The sequence below is a fragment of the Paramisgurnus dabryanus genome, chromosome 16 (genome assembly GCF_030506205.2).
Source record: "Paramisgurnus dabryanus chromosome 16, PD_genome_1.1, whole genome shotgun sequence".
In the NCBI taxonomy this organism is placed as follows: Eukaryota; Metazoa; Chordata; class Actinopteri; order Cypriniformes; family Cobitidae; genus Paramisgurnus; species Paramisgurnus dabryanus.
This window is the reverse complement of record NC_133352.1, coordinates 32,819,259-32,839,138: the sequence shown is the minus strand read 5'-3', so window position 1 is coordinate 32,839,138 and position 19,880 is coordinate 32,819,259. Positions and strand designations below refer to the sequence as shown.

The 19,880-nt window shown below is 37.4% G+C and overlaps 1 protein-coding gene across 2 annotated transcripts; it reads right to left on the bottom strand.

The window, feature by feature from the left end:
- Positions 1–3,743: 3,743 nt before the first annotated feature.
- trappc11 (trafficking protein particle complex subunit 11) lies at positions 3,744–19,121 on the bottom strand. 2 transcript variants are annotated; one of them, XM_065275274.2, is made up of 30 exons: positions 19,001–19,121; positions 18,071–18,294; positions 17,665–17,834; positions 17,448–17,518; positions 17,256–17,370; positions 16,920–17,019; positions 16,349–16,422; positions 14,815–14,911; positions 14,246–14,379; positions 13,855–14,002; positions 13,678–13,777; positions 13,506–13,585; positions 13,293–13,371; positions 13,131–13,185; positions 10,682–10,827; positions 10,534–10,595; positions 9,587–9,719; positions 8,126–8,256; positions 7,877–8,032; positions 7,615–7,802; positions 7,099–7,247; positions 6,870–6,991; positions 6,677–6,796; positions 6,496–6,561; positions 5,077–5,233; positions 4,859–4,970; positions 4,683–4,774; positions 4,464–4,597; positions 4,217–4,384; positions 3,744–4,095 (listed from the first exon to the last, which is right to left on the bottom strand). In XM_065275274.2, exons 2-30 carry the CDS (start codon positions 18,272–18,274, stop codon positions 4,054–4,056), a joined length of 3,405 nt encoding a protein of 1,134 aa, XP_065131346.1. In that variant the 5' UTR covers positions 18,275–18,294; positions 19,001–19,121; the 3' UTR covers positions 3,744–4,053. The 2 variants fall into 2 exon arrangements, with proteins under 2 accessions (XP_065131346.1, XP_065131347.1); XM_065275275.2 differs by having other exon boundaries at positions 13,678–13,771.
- Between the last annotated feature and the right edge of the window lie 759 nt (positions 19,122–19,880).

The window sequence follows — 19,880 nt, the reverse complement described above, 5'->3', positions numbered from 1 at the left end:
TTTCCTTCAGATTTTGGTTCCCAGAATGCTTTGCATGAGGCTGTTATTTCATTTATTATGTAAAGATAAAGACTTTTTAATGTTTAATATTCACTTAACTTTGAACAAATTGTTTCCACTAAATGTTTAAATCTACACTCACCTAAAGGATGATTAGGAACACCATACTAATACTGTGTTTGAACCCCTTTCTCCTTCAGAACTGACTTAATTCTACGTGGCATTGATTCAACAAGGTGCTGAAAGCATTCTTTAGAAATGTTGGCCCATATTGATAGGATAACATCTTGCAGTTGATGGAGATTTGTGGGATGCACATCCAGGGCACGAAGCTCCCGTTCCACCACATCCCAAAGATGCTCTATTGGGTTGAGATCTGGTGACTGTGGGGGCCATTTTAGTACAGTGAACTCATTGTCATGTTCAAGAAAACAATTTGAAATGATTCGAGCTTTGTGACATGGTGCATTATCCTGCTGGAAGTAGCCATCAGAGGATGGGTACATGGTGGTCATAAAGGGATGGACGTGGTCAGAAACAATGCTCAGGTAGATTGTGGCATTTAAATGATGCCCAATTGGCACTAAGGGGCCTAAAGTGTGCCAAGAAAACATCCCCCACACCAAAACACCACCACTACCAGCCTGCACAGTGGTTACAAGGTATGATGAATCCATGTTCTCATTCTGTTTACGCCAAATACTGACTCTACCATCTGAATGTCTTCAACTGTCCAATTTTGATGAGCTTGTGCAAATTGTAGCCTCTTTTTCCTATTTGTAGTGGAGATGAGTGGTACCCGGTGGGGTCTTCTGCTGTTGTAGCCCATCCACCTCAAGGTTGTGCGTATTGTGGCTTCACAAATGCTTTGCTGCATACCTCGGTTGTAACGAGTGGTTATTTCAGTCAAAGTTGCTCTTTTAACGGCTTGAATCAGTCGGCCCATTCTCCTCTAACTTCTAGCATCAACAAGGCATTTTCGCCCACAGGACTGCCGCATACTGGATGTTTTTTCCTTTTCACATCATTCTTTGTAAACCCTAGAAATGGTTGTGAGTGAAAATCTCAGTAACTGAGCAGATTGTGAAATACTCACACCGGCCCGTTTGGCACCAACAAAATTGCTTAAATCACATTTCTTTCCCATTTTGACATTCAGTTTGGGGTTCAGGAGATTGTCTTGACCAGGACCACACCCCTAAATGCATTGAAGCAACTGTCATGTGATTGGTTGAGTAGATAATTAATGAGAAATTGAACAGGTGTTCCTTATAATCCTTTAGGTGAGTGTACAGTAAGTTACTGGCATACAGCTTCCAGTAATACTGTAATTTCTTTTTTACAGTAGCAAAACTATGTTTTTACTACAGTAAACATGGTTCATTTTCCAAACACAGCTAAAAAATGTGATGCTGCAGGTTAAGGGGGCTTTTCAACATTATTATATATTAAGGCCTGTTTGCTTCCATAAAACACACATTTTTAATACCTTAATTCTTAAAAAGCAATTACTACCAGACCAGAATGAGCCACCTTACAGGTTACAAACACATGATATATATTACAGCAAGGATTAGAGATGTCAATTTGATGGTTTCACTCAGGCTCAGGCATGTAAACATGTCTCTGATGTGCTGTTCTGTTCTTCAGTTTCACAATGGCCTCAGGTGATGTGTAATTTAATGCTTCAGTATGAAGAGCATGTTGTTAACCTGGAGGAGGATGTTAAAGTTACCTTAAAGGAATATTCAATTTTCTTAAAAGAAAAATCCAGATAATTTACTCACCACCATGTCATCCAAAATGTTGATGTCTTTCTTTGATCAGTCCAGAAGAAATTATGTTTTTTGAGGAAAACATTGCAGGATTTTTCTCTTTTAATGGACTTTAATGGACCCCAACATTTAATACTTAACTCAACACTTAACGGTTTTTTTCAACGGAGTTTCAAAGGTCTATAAACGATCCCAAACGAGGCATAAGGGTCTTATAGCGAAACGATTGTAATTTTTGACAAGAAAAATGAAAAATATGTACTTTTAAACCACAACTTTTCGTGTAGGTCCGGTCCAGCGCGACCTAACGTAAATGCGTAGTGACGTAGGGAGGTCACGTGTTACATATATGAAACGCACATTTGCTGACCATTTTAAACAATAAACTGCCACAAAGACATTAATTAGTATCAGTTGACATACAACAACGTACGGTCCTCTTTCAAGACGCTTGTCAACACTGGGGCGGAGTTTCGCGTTCGTCCTCTGTGACCTCTTGACGTCATGACGTATTGCGTGGGGTCAGCTGGCCCATCACAACCGGATCTAGACGAGAAGTTGTGGTTTAAAAGTGTATATTTGTTATTTTTATTGTCAAAATGACAATCGTTTTGCTAGATAAGACCCTTATGCCTCGTTTGGGATTGTTTATAGTCCTTTGAAACTCTGTTGAAAAAAAACGTTAAGTGTTGAGTTAAGTATTAAATGTTGGGCTCTATTAAAGTCCATTAAAATGAGAAAAATCCTGCAATGTTTTCCTCAAAAAACATAATTTCTTCTCGACTGAACAAAGAAAGACATCAACATTTTGGATGACATGGTGGTGAGTAAATTATCTGGATTTTTCTTTTAAGAAAATGGAATATTCCTTTAAATATTTAAGACTTGTATACGTAAATTGGGCTATCAACAGTTTGATAATATTTTTATAAAATATTTTGAATGTCATAAAATGTGATGTAATTTACTTATTAGCAATGTTTTTTATTCATTCTCATGTTTTCTCCTTAAAAACTGAAAATAAATGGTTAAACAGATTAACACAGAGACTGAAAAGTAAATTGTACACAGGGGTACACAGAATTAAGCTAAGGTATTGTATAGGTAGACTTAATTTAAAACCAAAGAGTGTCGAGTGTCAATCTCTAACAAAACCAACCCCTGCACCCTCATTGTTTTCAAACCAAATGTGAACAAAACAAAGGGACTTATGGAAACCAAATCAGTCTCTCAGACTTGTTTATCTGTTAGAAATTTAAAAGCCAACATAACAGGATATTCACTAAACGTAAGGAAGACTTACAGCAGAGTTTTAACATTAGAATTTATAGTTCACCCACCCAAATGTAAAACCATCTAATAGTTTGTTTCACTACATGAATATTACATGAACTTTTTTTTTGCCACTGTATATACCATGGTATGATGTAAGGTCTCTTATGAAATTTGCGTATTTATCCTTTCAACACACTAAGGTACTCTCATCTGAATATTGACCCTGATGGCACAACTGTCTGTATATATTTATTTACCTGTTTCTGTCATTGGAAAATCTTGCATTTCTGAGTGGGTGTATTACTGTACAATTTGGATTTTGCTTATTTTTCTGCCTTATCTTTCCTGGCCGGTTAAAGGCAGGGTGCATGATTTTTGAAAAAAGTACCAAAACACACTTGTAGCCAATCAGCAGTAAGGCGCATGTCTACTAATCATGTGTGGGGTGGGGCTATCAAAAGAAGGTCCCGATTCTACTGGAGTGGGGGCGTTTTTTTCAAATGTCAACATTGGCTTTCAGAGATCATGCATCCCCCCTTTAACAACTGAAAAGTATACATTAGGTGTAAAAACTTTTTATATACAGTTTACAGTAGTGGCATATAGTTTGTGAGAACCACATGTCTGGCCAATCACAGAGCTCATTTTGCACAACAATTAACATGACAATAAATTAAATAATTTTAAAACAGCTTATGTTTGTCGCACTTCTTTTAATATTAAGTGTGTTTTAGTTATAAGGTTGTTTTCACGAACAGCTTACAGGTTAGAACAGTAAAACAGTGGTGCAACCAGACGTTTAATTAGAAAAAAGATCTTAGGCAGGGAATCGTTTAAGCGTTGTGCAACAAACCTGCAAACAATCACGCAACTAACATTCATTATATTTCATTTCTAATTTCATATTACTAAGGTGTGAACACGTGTTCTCCAAGGAATGGTCAGCCTTCATCGCTAACAGTTACCATGGTAACGCATCAGCATCAAGAGATTTGCGTCGTCTTCATGCGGCTTCTATTGAAGTATCTCCATTTCGGCCCTGAGGCTAACAAATCATAACACAAGACTACTGTTACCTTCTTTTACACTTTTATAAACATTTAGAAGCAACTATTACAGTTTATAATTTATTTGTAAGGCATTCAAAGCTGTTTGTACAGATTTACCTTAACAAATATGCACGAGGGCAGGAAGCGTCGCAGCAGTTGACTGGAGATGTCTGGGAAGCGTAGCAGGCTGATGTTCAGCTGTGGGAGGAGCTGATAACCGGCCATCAGAGGATAAAAATTATACAACATCTCCTGCTCGGCCCCTGGTAATATCCTCATGCGCACCTGCAGATGGAGATGACAAATTTTCAGAAAATTCCAAAAATAAAACATGCGCGAATAAAATGAGCGGGGGTCTTCTGACCTGTTTGAGTCCACTGAACATGAATGCATCGCTGGGCTCCACACTTATCTCCACATCCTGAACCAACCCGGTCCGGTTCTCCAGATGGTACCTTACTGGTAAAGATTCACGCACACGACCGAACGATGGCACCTCTATAAGAGAGAGAAAAAATAAATTTAGGATGAAACAAATGCACAAATGACATATTTTATCTTCAAGTTTTAAGCTTAGACACACCTGCGTGCACATACAGTGGGATGTTCTCCACCATCACATGTGGGAGGATGATGATTGTTCTTACCACTGATGTCTCAGCAAGTGCTGACTTCCTGAAAACCAAACACATTTATTGTTTAAAAAACATCACAAATTAAGTTCACAGAAGTCCTATGGATCTGGATCTATGATGTCACCTCTTCCAGGAAATTATGTACTGTCCTGAAGCCACGGTGTTGGTGCCGTTTTGAACTGGAGGACATTTGAGCAGGAAACATTCGCTGGCACACTCGCCAGTCTGTAGCGTCACTGTCGGCACGACACAGACAATCACATCAGTGTAATGCTTTCAGTCACTTTGGACTGTTACAAGATAAATAGTGACATTTTGATTTGAATGAGATAGACAAAGTACCTCCTTCTACTTGACTCTGTGGCTGATCGATGGCAGTCATACTGGACACCAGCTGCACGTCACTGTTTACAAGCTCGATCGGCCACGGAGAGGCGCTCAAAATGTCCATCATTAGCAGGAAAGGAACGTCCACATACACACGCTCCAAATGCTCGAACTGAATATTAACAAACATGTAAATCAAAGCATCCATACTACAGTAAATATACACTCACCTAAAGGATTATTAGGAACACCATACTAATACTGTGTTTGACCCTCTTTCGCCTTCAGACCTGCCTTAATTTTATGTGGCATTGATTCAACAAGGTGCTATTGATAGGATAGCATCTTGTAGTTGATGGAGATTTGTGGGATGCACATCCAGGGCACGAAGCTCTCATTCCACCACATCCCAAAGATGCTCTATTGGGTTGAGATCTGGTGACTGTGGGGGCCATTTTAGTACATTGAACTCATTGTCATGTTCAAGAAACCAATTTAAAATGATTCGAGCTTTGCGTCATGGTGCATTATCCTGCTGGAAGTAGCCATCAGAGGATGGGTACATGGTGGTCATAAAGGGATGGACCTGGTCAGAAACAATGCTCAGATAGGCTGTGGCATTTAAACGATGCCCAATTGGCACTAAAGGGCCTAAAGTGTGCCAAGAAAACATCCCCCACACCATAACACCACCACCACCAGCCTGCACAGTGGTAACAAGGCATGATGGATCCATGTTCTCATTCTGTTTACGCCAAATTCTGATTCTACCATTCTGATGTCTCAACAGAAATCGAGACTAATCAGACCAGGCAACATTTTTACAGTCTTCAACTGTCCAATTTTGGTGAGTTCATGCAAATTGTAGCCTCTTTTTCCTAGGTACCCGTTGAGGTCTTCTGCTGTTGTAGCCCATCCGCCTCAAGGTTGTGCGTGTTGTGGCTTCACAAATGCTTTGCTGCATACCTCGGTTGTAACGAGTGGTTATTTCAGTCAAAGTTGCTCTTCTATCAGCTTGAATCAGTCGGCCCATTCTCCTCTGACCTCTAGCATCAACAAGGCATTTTTGCCCACAGAACTGCTGCATACTGGATGTTTCTCCCTTTTCACATCATTCTTTGTAAACCCTAAAAATGGTTGTGCGTGAAAATCCCAGTAACTGAGCAGATTGTGAAATACTCAGACCGGCCCGTCTGGCACCAACAACCATGCCACGCTCAAAATAGCTTAAATCACCTTTCTTTCCCATTCTGAAATTCAGTTTGGAGTTCAGGAGATTGTCTTGACCAGGAGCACACCCCTAAATGCATTGAAGCAACTGCCATGTGACTGGTTGATTAGATAATTGCATTAATGGGAAATTAAACAGGTGTTCCTAATAATCCTTTAGGTAAGTGTAAATATTATTCAATCATGTAAACATGATGCTTTTACCTTACTGGACACAAACTTCATAGCCACATCAAAGGGAACAACCGTTTCGACGCTAACAGTTTCATCCTACGGGTAAAGGCAAAAAATATAATGATGTGGATGAGCTAAACAACAATGCTGTTGGGTTATGAGAAGTTAAGTTTATATCACCCAACATTCAACACATAACTGATTTACATACTTTGTGACACTTGCAGGGGATGTCCTTGCCTTCCACCGTAGCGCTCACAGAATAAGCGACGTGAAACAGGAATATTCTGGATCCAGTACTCACACAGCGGATATAGAGCGGCTTCACGATCTAAAACACATAGACAGATTTCTAGCATACTTGAATCTCTGAATCTTCCCGTATCTGTGGCAAGATGCCGTACCTTCTGGCCGGGCTGCAGGTCTCCGATGGGAATGTCTGGAAGCAGGGCAGGGTGAGAATCATCACAAACCTCTGAGCCGTTTTGTGTGATCTGGGTCGTCTGTGTGAGATTAGCATCCTGACCTGATGACAAAATAAGCATACTTTTAAAACATAACCAATCCTATTATTTTTCTTCAAAAAACAACCAAATGTAAGGTGTTTGTCTGGCTCGTTGTTGTGGTACCCACCGGGTTTAAGGCCAGCAGTGAGCTTTATGTCTTTGGCGACAGTGTCTTCCTCTGATTGGATGGTGACGGTCATGTAGTACATCTCATTGGTTAATGCTGGAGGCTCGTGGGTCAGCTGTACTGAGATCCTGGGCACTCTGGAGATGATCCTGCAAGGCATGATGGGATTAAATTTTCTTCTGACAACAATGTAAATCTTCACACAGGTATATTTTGTAGGGTTAAAGTGATAGTTCACCCAAAAATGAAAAATCTGTCATCATTTACTCCTCAAGTTGTTACAAACCTGTATAGATTTCTTTGTTTTGCTGGACACAAAGAAAGATGCAAACAGAAGCACCATTGACTTCCATAGTAGGAAAAAATTACTATGGAAGTCAATGGTGCTCAAAAACAAAAACAAAAATTCAAAATGTTGGATAAAAAATGTTTTATGTGCTAATACCGATTATAGGCAGATATGGCGGTCCATCCCTAAGAGATATTTTAAGTATTGATATTTGTTTTTTAACTTACATAGTGCTGGACTGTATGGACACTGTGTCACAGTCCACCTGCTGCTCTGGGAGGTGTGTCCTCTTCTTAAAGGAGCGGGATGCTTGCAAAGCATCATGAGAGGAGGCCGCATCCCCCCAGCCGCCACGCCAGTTCAGATACACGTAACGGCCCGTCTCTCTGCCTAACATGAGTCCCACAGATGTAATCTGAACATAGGAGAATTAAGAAGTAATGTTAGGGGAAAAAACACTTTCATTATTTTATAGTATATATATTTTACCTCTATCTTCTTTCCAACATCTTCTGTTTTGGCTACAAATTTGAAGCAGTACTTGCGGGTTTTGCCAGGAACGAGACACATGTTCTCCTGGGGCGAAGATTCAAGAATATCTTTCCCTTTCGAGGCATCCTCTAGCAAACAGTACTGATTATACTCCTGCAATGCAATTGATAAATATAGAACAATGATGATTTCATTAAGACACTCATATATATGTATGTGTGTGTGTAAGAATCAGGTGTGCTGTACCTGGTTGCTAAGGCTGACACAGAGCTTTGAGAAGCGCACAGGATGTGGACAGTCGGCTCTGACATAGACTTGCAGCTGAACAGGCTCATCTATATGGAAACTAGGTGACAGGAACTTGGCTTTGCACTGAACTGAGAGAGCATATCAAAGTAAACAGATTCAAAACATTGTGTTTCAGACACCACCAGCATAACCAAAAGAAATAAATAAGCTCAGATGTAAAAGCCACTAAACGCCACCTCAATCAAAAACAAGCTACTGATAATAACAAAATGCTCTCAGAATGTATTTTATGTTCGTCAAATACTTCAAATCCCAGCTTCAGGCCATTCAAGAAAAAGGGTTTGTTGGCAAAATCTGTTAAATGACATGTTGGTTTTTCAGCAAAGTCCTCTAAGTGCATAAAAAATGAATTGGATAAACGACAGTAAGCGAAACAACCGTGTTTGACATTTAGAGTTGTTGAGTTACCTGGACCTGAATGCAACCTGAATGTGGCAGTCAGATGGATCACAGCGCTCCCAATGTGTGCTTCTGACTTTCATCGTTTGCAATGTTTCTAGTTGCATCTTTAGCAACTGTTTACTATGCCTTGTCCAAAGATGTGGAAATTTTTTTAAGCTAACATTATTACAACAAAAAAATTTTTAAATTAATTTTAGCTTATAGTCCATACATGCATTTATCATTTCTGTGCATGCCGTAACACGGAAGCACCCACCACTAGCCTAGCTTAGCACAAAGACTGGAAGTAAATAGCTCCAGGAAGCATACTGCTCCCAATAATATATATATATAATATAAATAGGAAAATGTTGGTGTTAGTTTGTCACTTGTTGGGAGTGGTATGCTAGCTGGAGCCATTTACTTCTAGTCTTTGTGCTAAGCTAGGCTAGCACTGTGTGTGTCAGACAGAGTTACGGGACGCATGGAGATGAAAAGGGTATGTATGCACTTATCTAACTCTGGGGGGATGAAGTGAATAAGCTAAAATCCCCAAAAGTCGGCATGTTCCTTTAACATGCATTTAGAGGATTTTGCAGCGAAAAACTACATACCAATAAAATGCCTAAAGTGATGTTTGTGAAAATATAGCATATAGCAAAAACTTTTTAATCACATTTAAGTGAAATGATTAACTCTAAACATAAGTTTTGTTAAGCTAAACATTGTGACACATTTATTAGAGGGTTTTGCAATACTTAAATACATCTATAGGCAAATCTACTCTATACTAACAGTACCCTATATAAAAATAAGGTTATCACTTTTATACACACTGACAGTTACACAAGTCTTAATAGATTTATTTCTTGCTACTAGTCTAGTTCTTTATCAGACCTGGTAAGAGTTTCCAAACCTGCATAATTTTCATTTGACAAAATACATGGCAGCTTAATTTGTGTGTGAACTGCTATTAGTGTTCAGACCAAAAGGCTAAAAGTGAATCCAAGTGCTCACCAAAGGGCACGTAGTCCTGGACCTCAATAGTCAATTCATTATTGCCAGCCAGAGAGATGCGGTCGCTCCATAAAGACTGGGCGGCCTTCACAGAGACCGGATCACAGTCTGGTTCAGGCTCAGGAACTTCATTCTAACAATCCATGAAATGTACAAGATTGATTTTTTTACTGAATATGTTTAGTTCAAGAATTGGCACAAAACAAGCAATATAACTTTTTACGTTTTTAAAAAATGTCATGATGCCAAGTACCCCCAAATATGACAAATGTTTTATAAGGAACCCCTATACCAAAACATATATACCAATTTAAATATTTTTAGACATAATGAATATCTAATTGGTTACGCTTAAGAGTAATACTGGATCTATAAACAAATGAGAAATAAAAAATAAGAGTAAGAATAATTTATTATATTTTTAGGGCTGTAAATTTTTTTTATTGTGATTAATTGCATACAAAATAAAATTTAGTTTTTGCATAATATATGTGTGCACTGTGTGTTTATTTTGTATACCGTATAACACTTACATTTGTGTGTGTGTGTGTGTGTGTGTATATAATATCAAATACATTAAAATAAATAAATAAATATATATATATATATATATATATATATATATTTTTTTTTTTTTAATATCAAATACATTTAAATATTAATATAAATATATATTTGATATTAAATATTGATCAAAATATACATAAATACAAATGTTCTTAAATGTATACATGTATGCTTGTATTTATATAAAGATAATAATTACGCACGATACAAACAAAAATATATTATGCAAACACAAACTTTTAATGTGTATGCAATTAATTGTGATAAATCTTTTGACAGCCCTATACATTTCTTATTTTTTTTTGTTTTCTGAAAATTTCATTGACTTCAGGATGGAGCGCTGGTGTTAAGCATAAGCAATGCCGGTACATCATACATACCATAAGCACTTTAATCAGATTCTTCTCAATCCTAGACTTCTGCTCTTCAGGGAGTACAGAGGCTAAACCCACAAACACACAGACGTTAACTAAAGTGACTTACATGTGGAAAAGTTGTGTGTCATTATACTTCATTATGGTAATATACCTCTGCCCACAAGCTCCATAGAGTAGGTGATGTAGTCTTTAACTTGACCCATGAGGTATGAACACTTCAGCGCTGTAGACAGGATAGAGGTGAGCAGGGACCACCAGCGCTCTGTGCGGTAATCACACATCACATAATCCAACAATCTGTAGAACACACACATTTACATTGACTTTATCTGACACATTTGTACCGAAAAGATAGATTTACTTAACAGTCACCCGTTCGTCTCGAGGAACACCTAGGTTTACTTCAATATTTTGAATGAAAATTTTATCAAATCATGACAAACTATATATTGTTGGAAAGGTCTAAGCCCTTAAAATACAGAAATCATCAGTGTTTTATAAAATAAATTATTTAGGGAGAGTAGGTGATTCATTTATGATAAGAGTGTGCCTAAAAACATTGATAATCCTGCTAACCGTCACTGTTCCACCAGCGGGACGCCTACTATTGCTTCAGTGTTTTGCATATGAATTCTTATCTAATCATGACAAACTATTTATCATTTGAAAGCTTTAAGAGTGTAATCATGTTGGGAAAAGACTGACATAGTGCAAGTCATTTTCTAAAAGGCCATGTGTTCATAGGTGGGACCACATTGTTTCTAAAGTCTAAACATAAAAATCTTGTCAAACTAAATATCTTTGGAAAGTTCTAATGCTGCGTTTACACCAAAAAAAAAAAAAATCACGCGGAAATTCACGTCATGGGAGGGGCTTCTGCGACTTCGCTGACACTCCGCCACTCCGCTCGCTTCCTGTAATTACGTCACTACTACAGCAAGGTCCTGATTGGTTAACACAGCACGGAAATCTGCCGAAGTTCAGATTTTTCAACTTGTGCGTTTCCCGCGGCAACACTCAATTCACGCGGCCATCCGCGCCGTAGGCATCTTTGCATTGACTTAACATGTAAATCACCCGCGCTTGCTGGCTCTACTGCGGCTGGTGTAAACGCAGCATAAGAGTGTAGTTTTTATATCTCACCACAATTTTCGAAAAATTATGACATAGTGAAAGTCAATTTATAAAATTTCATGGGACACAGGTGGGCCCAATTTGTCCTTACATATTTGGAACAGTAAAACCCTACTCTAAACCTAAAAAATCTGATAAACTATATATCACCAGAAAGTTCTCAGAATGTCGTTTTCATATTTCAAAACCTTTTTGAATTAATAATAATGCAGTTACAGGTCATCTGATGATAGAAATAATGTAGTGACAGATTTTTGTTACATGGTTTCCCCCCCATATGAATGAATATAATTTTATATATATTCATAACGCTATATTGTAGTATAAATCTTCAAAAATGTTGACAAACTATATATCATTGGAAAGCTCTAAGAATGTAGTTTTTTTCATATTTCAAAACCTTTTTGCATTAATAATAATGCAGTTACAGTAATTTATTAATTTGTGACAAGAGTATGCAGCAAACCGATGACACCTAGTGGCCTTTGTTGGTAAAACAACTAAAAGTGTGAGACAAACCTCATTTTTTGTGATTTTAACTTAAAATTTGGATCACAACTACTTTAGACTTATGACTTCATATTTATTTACATTATTTATTTTGTGAAATGTTTACATTTTTATAATGTTACTTATTAAATGAACTTATTACACGGCTCTCTGGAATGCTTGATTCTGATTGGTAAGTTGAGACATTTGCAGGTTCGTTCTTTTCAAATAATAACCGCTCCAAAATAATAACGCATAGCCGGACTACTTGCATGAGTAAAATCGCTCCGCGCCAATAAAGATCAATAAAGATTACTGTCTGTTTGGCGCCATCTTGTGACAAACACTCGACAACCACGACAAGACACAGAGAGCTTACTGAGACTGAACTTGACAAAATAGAGCATGACAGCTACGAAGCCAACACACAAAAAAATACAGAATTGGCATTAAAACTTCTCAAAGACTGGCTAAAAGAGAAAAAATTGAGACAGACAAGTATGAAGCAGAGGATCTTAATAAGGTATTACGATCATTTTATGCATCTGTGCAAAGTTTCGCGGAAGTATAAAAATGTTAATTTAAAACAAATATGCCAATAAAGTGTTTCAAATTCATATTCATGTCCAGTTTTTTTTCTTATGTGACAAGTAGCCGTGTAATAAGCGGGATAATGTAGAGGCAGCCGGTAGTTATTGGGAAATAAGCCCCTTCAGTGTGATACAAGACCCTCCGCTTCGCGTCAGGTCCTGATCACACTGTCGGGGCTTATTTCCTGATAACTACCGGCTGCCTCTACATTATCCCTTACATGTTATTGCATTCTTTACATTTAATCAAATAAACTGCTATAACAAATTTTCTGTCTAATATTTTCACCTCCAAACACTTCAGTGAAAATCCTTAAATTGTCTTCTTTAAGTTAATGTAAGTGCATATACAAATCGACATGTTTTATCCAATTTTATTGAACTCACTTTAATGCTTTGGTGTAGTCTTTTGCATGATAATACTCTTCTCCCATCTGAACCACTGCAGAGAGAAAGAGGGAGCGATTAAGAGAGAGAGACGGAGATCAGCAATGAATTTAATTTCTTTAACAAAATGAAATAATGAATATGAATGTGTGATTCACTCACTAAGATGGCTCTTCATTCTGGGACACTTGTACTTCTTAAACTGAGCGACGGCGTTACTCAGCAGGGCGATGATCAGCTCCTGACATCACAAACACACGGTTAACATAACACACTTCCAGTCAAAAGTTTGGAAGTCTTTATATCTAAAAGGATTTTAAGATCAGAAGAAACGTATGATTTTAAGGAACTATGTTATTAAAAGTAAAGCCCCACCGAATGGAGAACATCTCTCTCTTTGACTTGAAGAGCGAGGATGCCTTGTTTCTCCTTCTCGGTGTCGGGTGGATCAATGCCTAAGGGTTAAAGGTAACAAAGTCTTATATCCTTGAGGGAGTGTCATAAAACTAAGTCAAAGATGCAGAGAGACTGATAGAAATCTCCTCACTTTGATGTCCTTGTCTCCAGGCTCTTTGTCCATAAAAGTCCAAAGCTCCAGTGGGCGTCTCCTGGGGGTCGGGTGCAGGGTTGCCCACACCTGTCTGAAGCTGAATGAGAGAAAGATTTGACATCACTTCCTTTAATAAGTGAAGATAATTATGCATCGAAATGTAGGCCGCTGTACCTCGTGACTACAGAGCTGCGCTGCTTGCTGTTTGCGTTCCTGTGCATAGTAAGCAGCCTGTTGGTAGTAAAACCCTGGGTTCTGGGTCTGGATGGCTGTAAGGCCCAGTTTAATAGCCTCATCAAACAGGTCACCAAATGACTGGAACCTGTGGAAAAGAGAAAAAGAGAGAGAAATAAAGTAAAGTGGCAAACAATGAAGGAGCTCACTGTATGTGCTGCAATGCATTTCAAATTGTGGGCAGTCAGATGCAAACAAGAAGCAAAGTATCTTCCAAATGCATAAATGTATCTTTGTTTAGATTTACCAGAAGGGCCATACCTGCTAGCATAGCTAAATGAGCAAAGTTTTGATAATAAATACAGGTGGATATGACAGGGATCCATCTTACTGTTTGGACATCCAGGCGGTGTGTTCGAACGCAAGCTCAGCGCTACCGATCTTCTTCTTGCACAGGTCGATGTGTTTGCGAAACTGAGCGATTGCGTCCAGTGGGGTGTTGTGCTGAAAGCACAGCCTGCAGATCTGTGAGAGATGCCCACCATTAGAAATCCACTCTTAAAGAAATGCAACTGAAAAATACTTTGCTGTTTACATGAGAAAAAACTTTTTAAAGGGATAGTTCACCCAAAAATGAAAATTGTGTCACCATTTACTCACCCTCAAGTTGTTACAATCTTGTATAAATGTATTTGTTTTGCTGAACACAAAGGAAGATAATCAAGCAAGAATCAGGAGCACCATTTACTTTCATAGTATTAAAGAAAAATACAATGGAAGTCAATGGTGCTCAGAAACGATTTGGTTACAAACATTGCTCAAAATATCTATGTGTTCAGCGAACAAAGAAATTTATACAGGTTTGTAACAACGCGAGGGTGAGTAAATGATAACACAATTTTTATTTTTGGGTGAACTGTTCCTTTAAGTGGTGTTATAGTATGTAGTAATAGTTCAAACCTTGTAGTTGATGAATCCAGCCATGGTTTTGATCTCAAGCATGTTTGTTTCATGAGCTCTAAGTTCATGGACAAGACTATATGCAGTCCTGTAATATCTGTTAAACAGAATGGGAAAAAAAAAAACATGACACCAGCAGCACTCTCTGACGTTTTATAAAACGGTTAGTTCCAGAACTTGATTCTGATTGGTCAATAGCTGTGTTTTATTTACAATAAAGCACAGCTTTGACTGGTGCACACAACAATTATGTGTATCAATGTGCAACTTAAAGGGATAGTTCACCCAAAAATGAAAATCTCATTATTTTCTAATCCTTATGTTGTTTTAAACCTGTATGAATTTCTTTTTTCTGATGAACAAAAACATAGATATTTTTTATAAATGATGGTAAGCAGCACATGGCTGATTGTAACCAGTGACTTCCAAAAAATGTGATGGGATTTAATGGATACCGTCAACTGTGTGCTTACCATCATTTATCAAAATATCTTTTGTTTTCATCAGAAAAAATAAATTAATTCCGGTTTAAAACAACATAAGGATTAGAAAATGATGACAAGATTTTCATTTTTGGGTAAACTATGTCTTTAAGTTGCTAAGGGTGGTGCACAATGATACACATAATCAATGGGTGCAGCGGTCAAAGCTGCGCTTTATTGTAAATGTATGTGAAATAGGCTTTTAGTGATTTTACTTCATGAAAGTTGCATTGATACATGTTTTTGCTTCAATTGTTGTATTGTTTGGCAAACATTTCAGAAGAGTAATAAGGTATTTGAGGCTAGAGCTGTATTGTGAAGAAGTAACAGCATAATGCATAACAACCACCTCAGCCGTGACCGAGGGGCAACCTTGCGGTCTCTCGTGAAATCAACACAGAAGTGACTTAAACTGCAATTCCTCCATGTTAAAATGCCCAACTTTACAGTAGAAAATAATATATTTACAGCCTGGTACAAAAAGTGTTTTTGGTCTATATAGCCAAGTTTAAGCTTCATGACAACTGTAACGCAGGTGATTTTTTTTATTACTCATCCATTTAAATTATATTAAGTCTTAAAGTGCTGCATATTTAAGGGCATGGCCACTTGTGACTGCTGTCACTAGAGTCAAGCTAGGCAGTTGTGGTTTCAGGAACCAGCCACTTTATCTTCACCCACGTCCCGCATTTTTACCCATTTTCGGTTATCCGCAAGTGATGCACAGTGAATGTGCGGCTAAGATGGTGATGGCAGGCAACGCCTACTTTTGGATTCAAAAAGTACCTATGGGTGACGTCACCGGACACTACATCCATATTTTTTACAGTCTATGGCCATGACATATTCCACAATAAAGCACAGCCTCACGTATCTTATTGCTTACTTAGATTTAATTTTTTGAATGCTTTTATACTTATGCAAACATATCTTAATTACAATATGTATGAAAAGATAGAATCTACACATTTTTACTTTAAAAACTTTTATATTTTCAATTCTTTCAAATGTATTATCTCACAATAATTCTACATATTTATGCTAACACTTACCTGAGGGCATTTTGGGTATCTTGCTTTAGTTCACTGAAGAAACCCATCTTAAACTGGTGCCTGACAAACAGCAACTAAAATCAAAGCATTCAAGGGTTGTGAAGATGTTAGCTGGACTGTTTAACACTGGATAACTCAAAGAACAAGCCAACAGCTTCACATGTGTGACCCTGAACCACAGAACCATTCTTAAGTCACATGGGTATATTTGTAGCAATTGCCAAAAATGTGTATGGGTCAACAAAATGATTAATTTTCGTAATGCCAAAATCATCGGGATGCAAAAGTAAAGGTCATGCTCCATAAAGATATTTTGTACATTTTTCTACAGTAAATATATAAAAACAATTATGATTTTTTTGCACCCTAAGATTCCAGATTTTCAAATAGTCGTATCACAGCCAAATATTGTCCTATCCTAACAATGCATAGATCCACAAATGAAAAGCTTTTTTTTTCAGATGATGCACAAATCTCAATTTGAAAATAAAAGATACCCTTATAACTGGTTTTGTGATCCAGGGTCACATAGAATGGGATTTAAGAGTTTTGCATGGGACAGTTACTGTACCTGGTGTGTAGTTTTGTTGAGGAACTCCTTGTGAGATTTCACTCTCCTGATCTCATTATAATAGTAGGTCTGCGCATGTTCATAGAAAGCATTCTCCAGTCTGAATAATAAAGCTTTTCTTTTAGATTCTCAAATGCTTGAACATGATAAAAAATATTTTTGGATGGAGTATTCTTCAAATGTAGAGTCGATAAAACCTTGATTTAAAAATACTTTAATTTGTAATGATAATAAATATGAAATTTAAATCAGTTTAAAGATTAAATCGATCAATCTGCCAACTCATCTTTTAATGGAAATTATAAAAACCTATGCACTCTCATGTGCGACTCTAACCTGATGATGTATCCCACCAGATGATCCGTATGGGGCAGGACAAACAGAGATTTTCCGGAAAGATCACAGGCGCCACACAGAGAAGAAGCCCTCTCAGATGCCACCAGATCTTCACCTGAGGCGCAAAACCAAGCTTTACCAAACAACATGTATGTATTGGGGAATATAAATGCGATTTTAGTTGTATGATACCTGGAGGCAGAGGAGTCTTCTTTTGAATTAAAACAACTGCAACCTTTGTGTTTCTTCCTTGTAAACTTGTCCTTCAGGAAAAATATATACATTAAATGAGACATCATAAAGCAACCCGGTGGAATTGATTATTTTTCAGTGCTATTTCTAATTCATAAAAGCTTGCATTTTTTACAAATGTCTATTGTGAACAGGCCTCCTTTAATATAAACCGTACCTGACAATTTCCACTTTAGTGGCACATTCCGATTGCTTTTCCTTCCACTGCGGATCGTCCCAGTCCAGCTCATAGAAGAGTACGACCAGTGCCGGCACCAGGTTCAGATGTTTGTTCATCCAGCCCGTTTTCAGAATGCCTTTAGGCATGTACCACTCATAAGATGTTCTCTGATATCACAAGGGGAAGGTTAGGAAAACAATGTCAATAAAGTCGCATAATAGTCAGATTTTCCAAAATGACTAAAAGAATTACAGCAAAATTATTTAATTGACTATAGTGTTCATACTGCTATGTTCACAAACTGTAAAGTTTTTTTAAAGTGCATGGAAGGACTAAATTTGTGCATGCATATTTTATTTTAATATACTGTATGATTAGGAGGCTTCACAACTCCTTTGTTTACCTTGGTTCTACACTTCGGATATTCGTGGTCTCCTGGTAGGACTTTAAAAGAAATGGGAACCCTGTCTGCTCGACGGTTGACACAGAAGGCATCCCATATGGCTCTGTGGATGGCATTATACACCACGTCCAGTCCTGTGAGGGCCACAAAAGCCATGGGCCTGCAGCACAACTCTGGAGGAAGATCCCACTGGCCTGGACTCATGATGCCGGGGAACAGATTACCTATACAACAAAAACAATTCATAGCAGACAATTACATGTTTCAACCACTCTCATTTCAATGACAAAGTATTCATTTACAGGTAGATAAGGGTCACTCAATGGGTGATATTGTGTTTCTGTGGCTTAATACAATTTGGTGGAAATACAAAACTTGTCCACTGTTAAAGCATTTACTATAGTACATTATTTTATAGTTTGCAGTAAAACCATAATACATCACTAAAGTAACAATAGTTTAACCATGACTTTTGTAGTAAAACTATGGATGATAATGCTAAAAGTAACCAATCTGCAAAAAAAAAAAAAAAACATGGGTTACTACCTTTTTTACTACTACAATAAAACCATGGTTAGTTATCTTAATGGATCAACAATCATATGGGTACATTAAATACACATAATCATTAATCTGCATTATTCATATTCTATCCATCTAAACAATGCAGACTTAATTCAACAATTTAGACAACGATTTCAACAGCATTTAACAAAACATATTTCTTTAGATTATTTAGCTTGTAAAGTTATCTCAAGCAATTAAAGCGCAAAACATCAGATTCTCTCTGTTCTCACTTGACAGCTGATGCTAGGCTATGTGAATGCTAAAGCTAACACTCACCTAAACCGGTCATTTAACAATAATAACGTGATCGGTGCTATCGGTCATTGGGGTTTATCATTAGCCTGTGTGCTGACAGCTATTTACCTTTTGTTCAAATTGTGTGTTGCTCGGTTTTCAGCAATCCAGTGTACATTAATGTGAAGAACTTGTTTATTATTCAGACCCCACCTTCTTAATGTCATGTGACTGCTGCTTCTTCTGCGGCTGCCCGAATCATTTTGCCCCACAAGCGACCCTTTACTGACACCTGCGGGATTCAAGTTGCCCTCGCAGGCGCCTTCATGCTTAAATATTTTCTTTTGGTGGTGATAACGTCTTAAAATATATATTTTAAAAATATATATTTCATAGCATATATTTGAAAGAAATACACACAACGCAGCTTTATAATATTCACAATTTAATTTTGTGAAATAACAGCACTTTAACTCCAGCTTCAGGTTATGGAAATGCTTCCCCGAATGTATTATTGAGAATATAAAGATTCTTTTATTATTATTTTGTGAACATATGACTTATTATATAAATCCAATTTTTAAAAGCAAATGTAAATTTTGACAATGTTGTGACTATTTTTAGTTTATTTAATAAAAAAGCTTTACAACAATTACTATTTGTAAGTCATTTAATCTTTTATTTTGTGTGTAAATGCCATTTTTATTGTTTATATGTTGATTTTAATTTAAACAGTCGAACACGATGTCCGTTTCTCAATCCAAAGGCTGCAGCCTGCGGAGGTCTCATATGCAGGCTGCAAACGTCATCAAGCCTGGTTTATTTAAGTTAAATTAGCATTACATTCGCAAGTTATAAGCATATTGCAACAATTTACGATTAAATAAGAATAATAGTCAACTTTATAATATTTAATATTTTGAAACAAGATCATCTTAATGACGTTTGAAGACTAGAAATGCGACCTTCGGAGGCTGCAGCCTTCGGATTGAGACGGCAGATGTCCAGA

Coding starts and splice junctions, on each gene's coding strand:
- trappc11 (XM_065275274.2), bottom strand. CDS start 18,274: ATGAGTCCAGGCCAGTGGGATCTTCCTCCAGAGTTGTGCTGCAGGCCC. Junction 17,835..18,070: donor ATCCGAAGTGTAGAACCAAG/GTAAACAAAGGA, acceptor TTGTGATATCAG/AGAACATCTTATGAGTGGTA. Junction 8,033..8,125: donor GTGTCAGCCTTAGCAACCAG/GTACAGCACACC, acceptor ATTGCATTGCAG/GAGTATAATCAGTACTGTTT.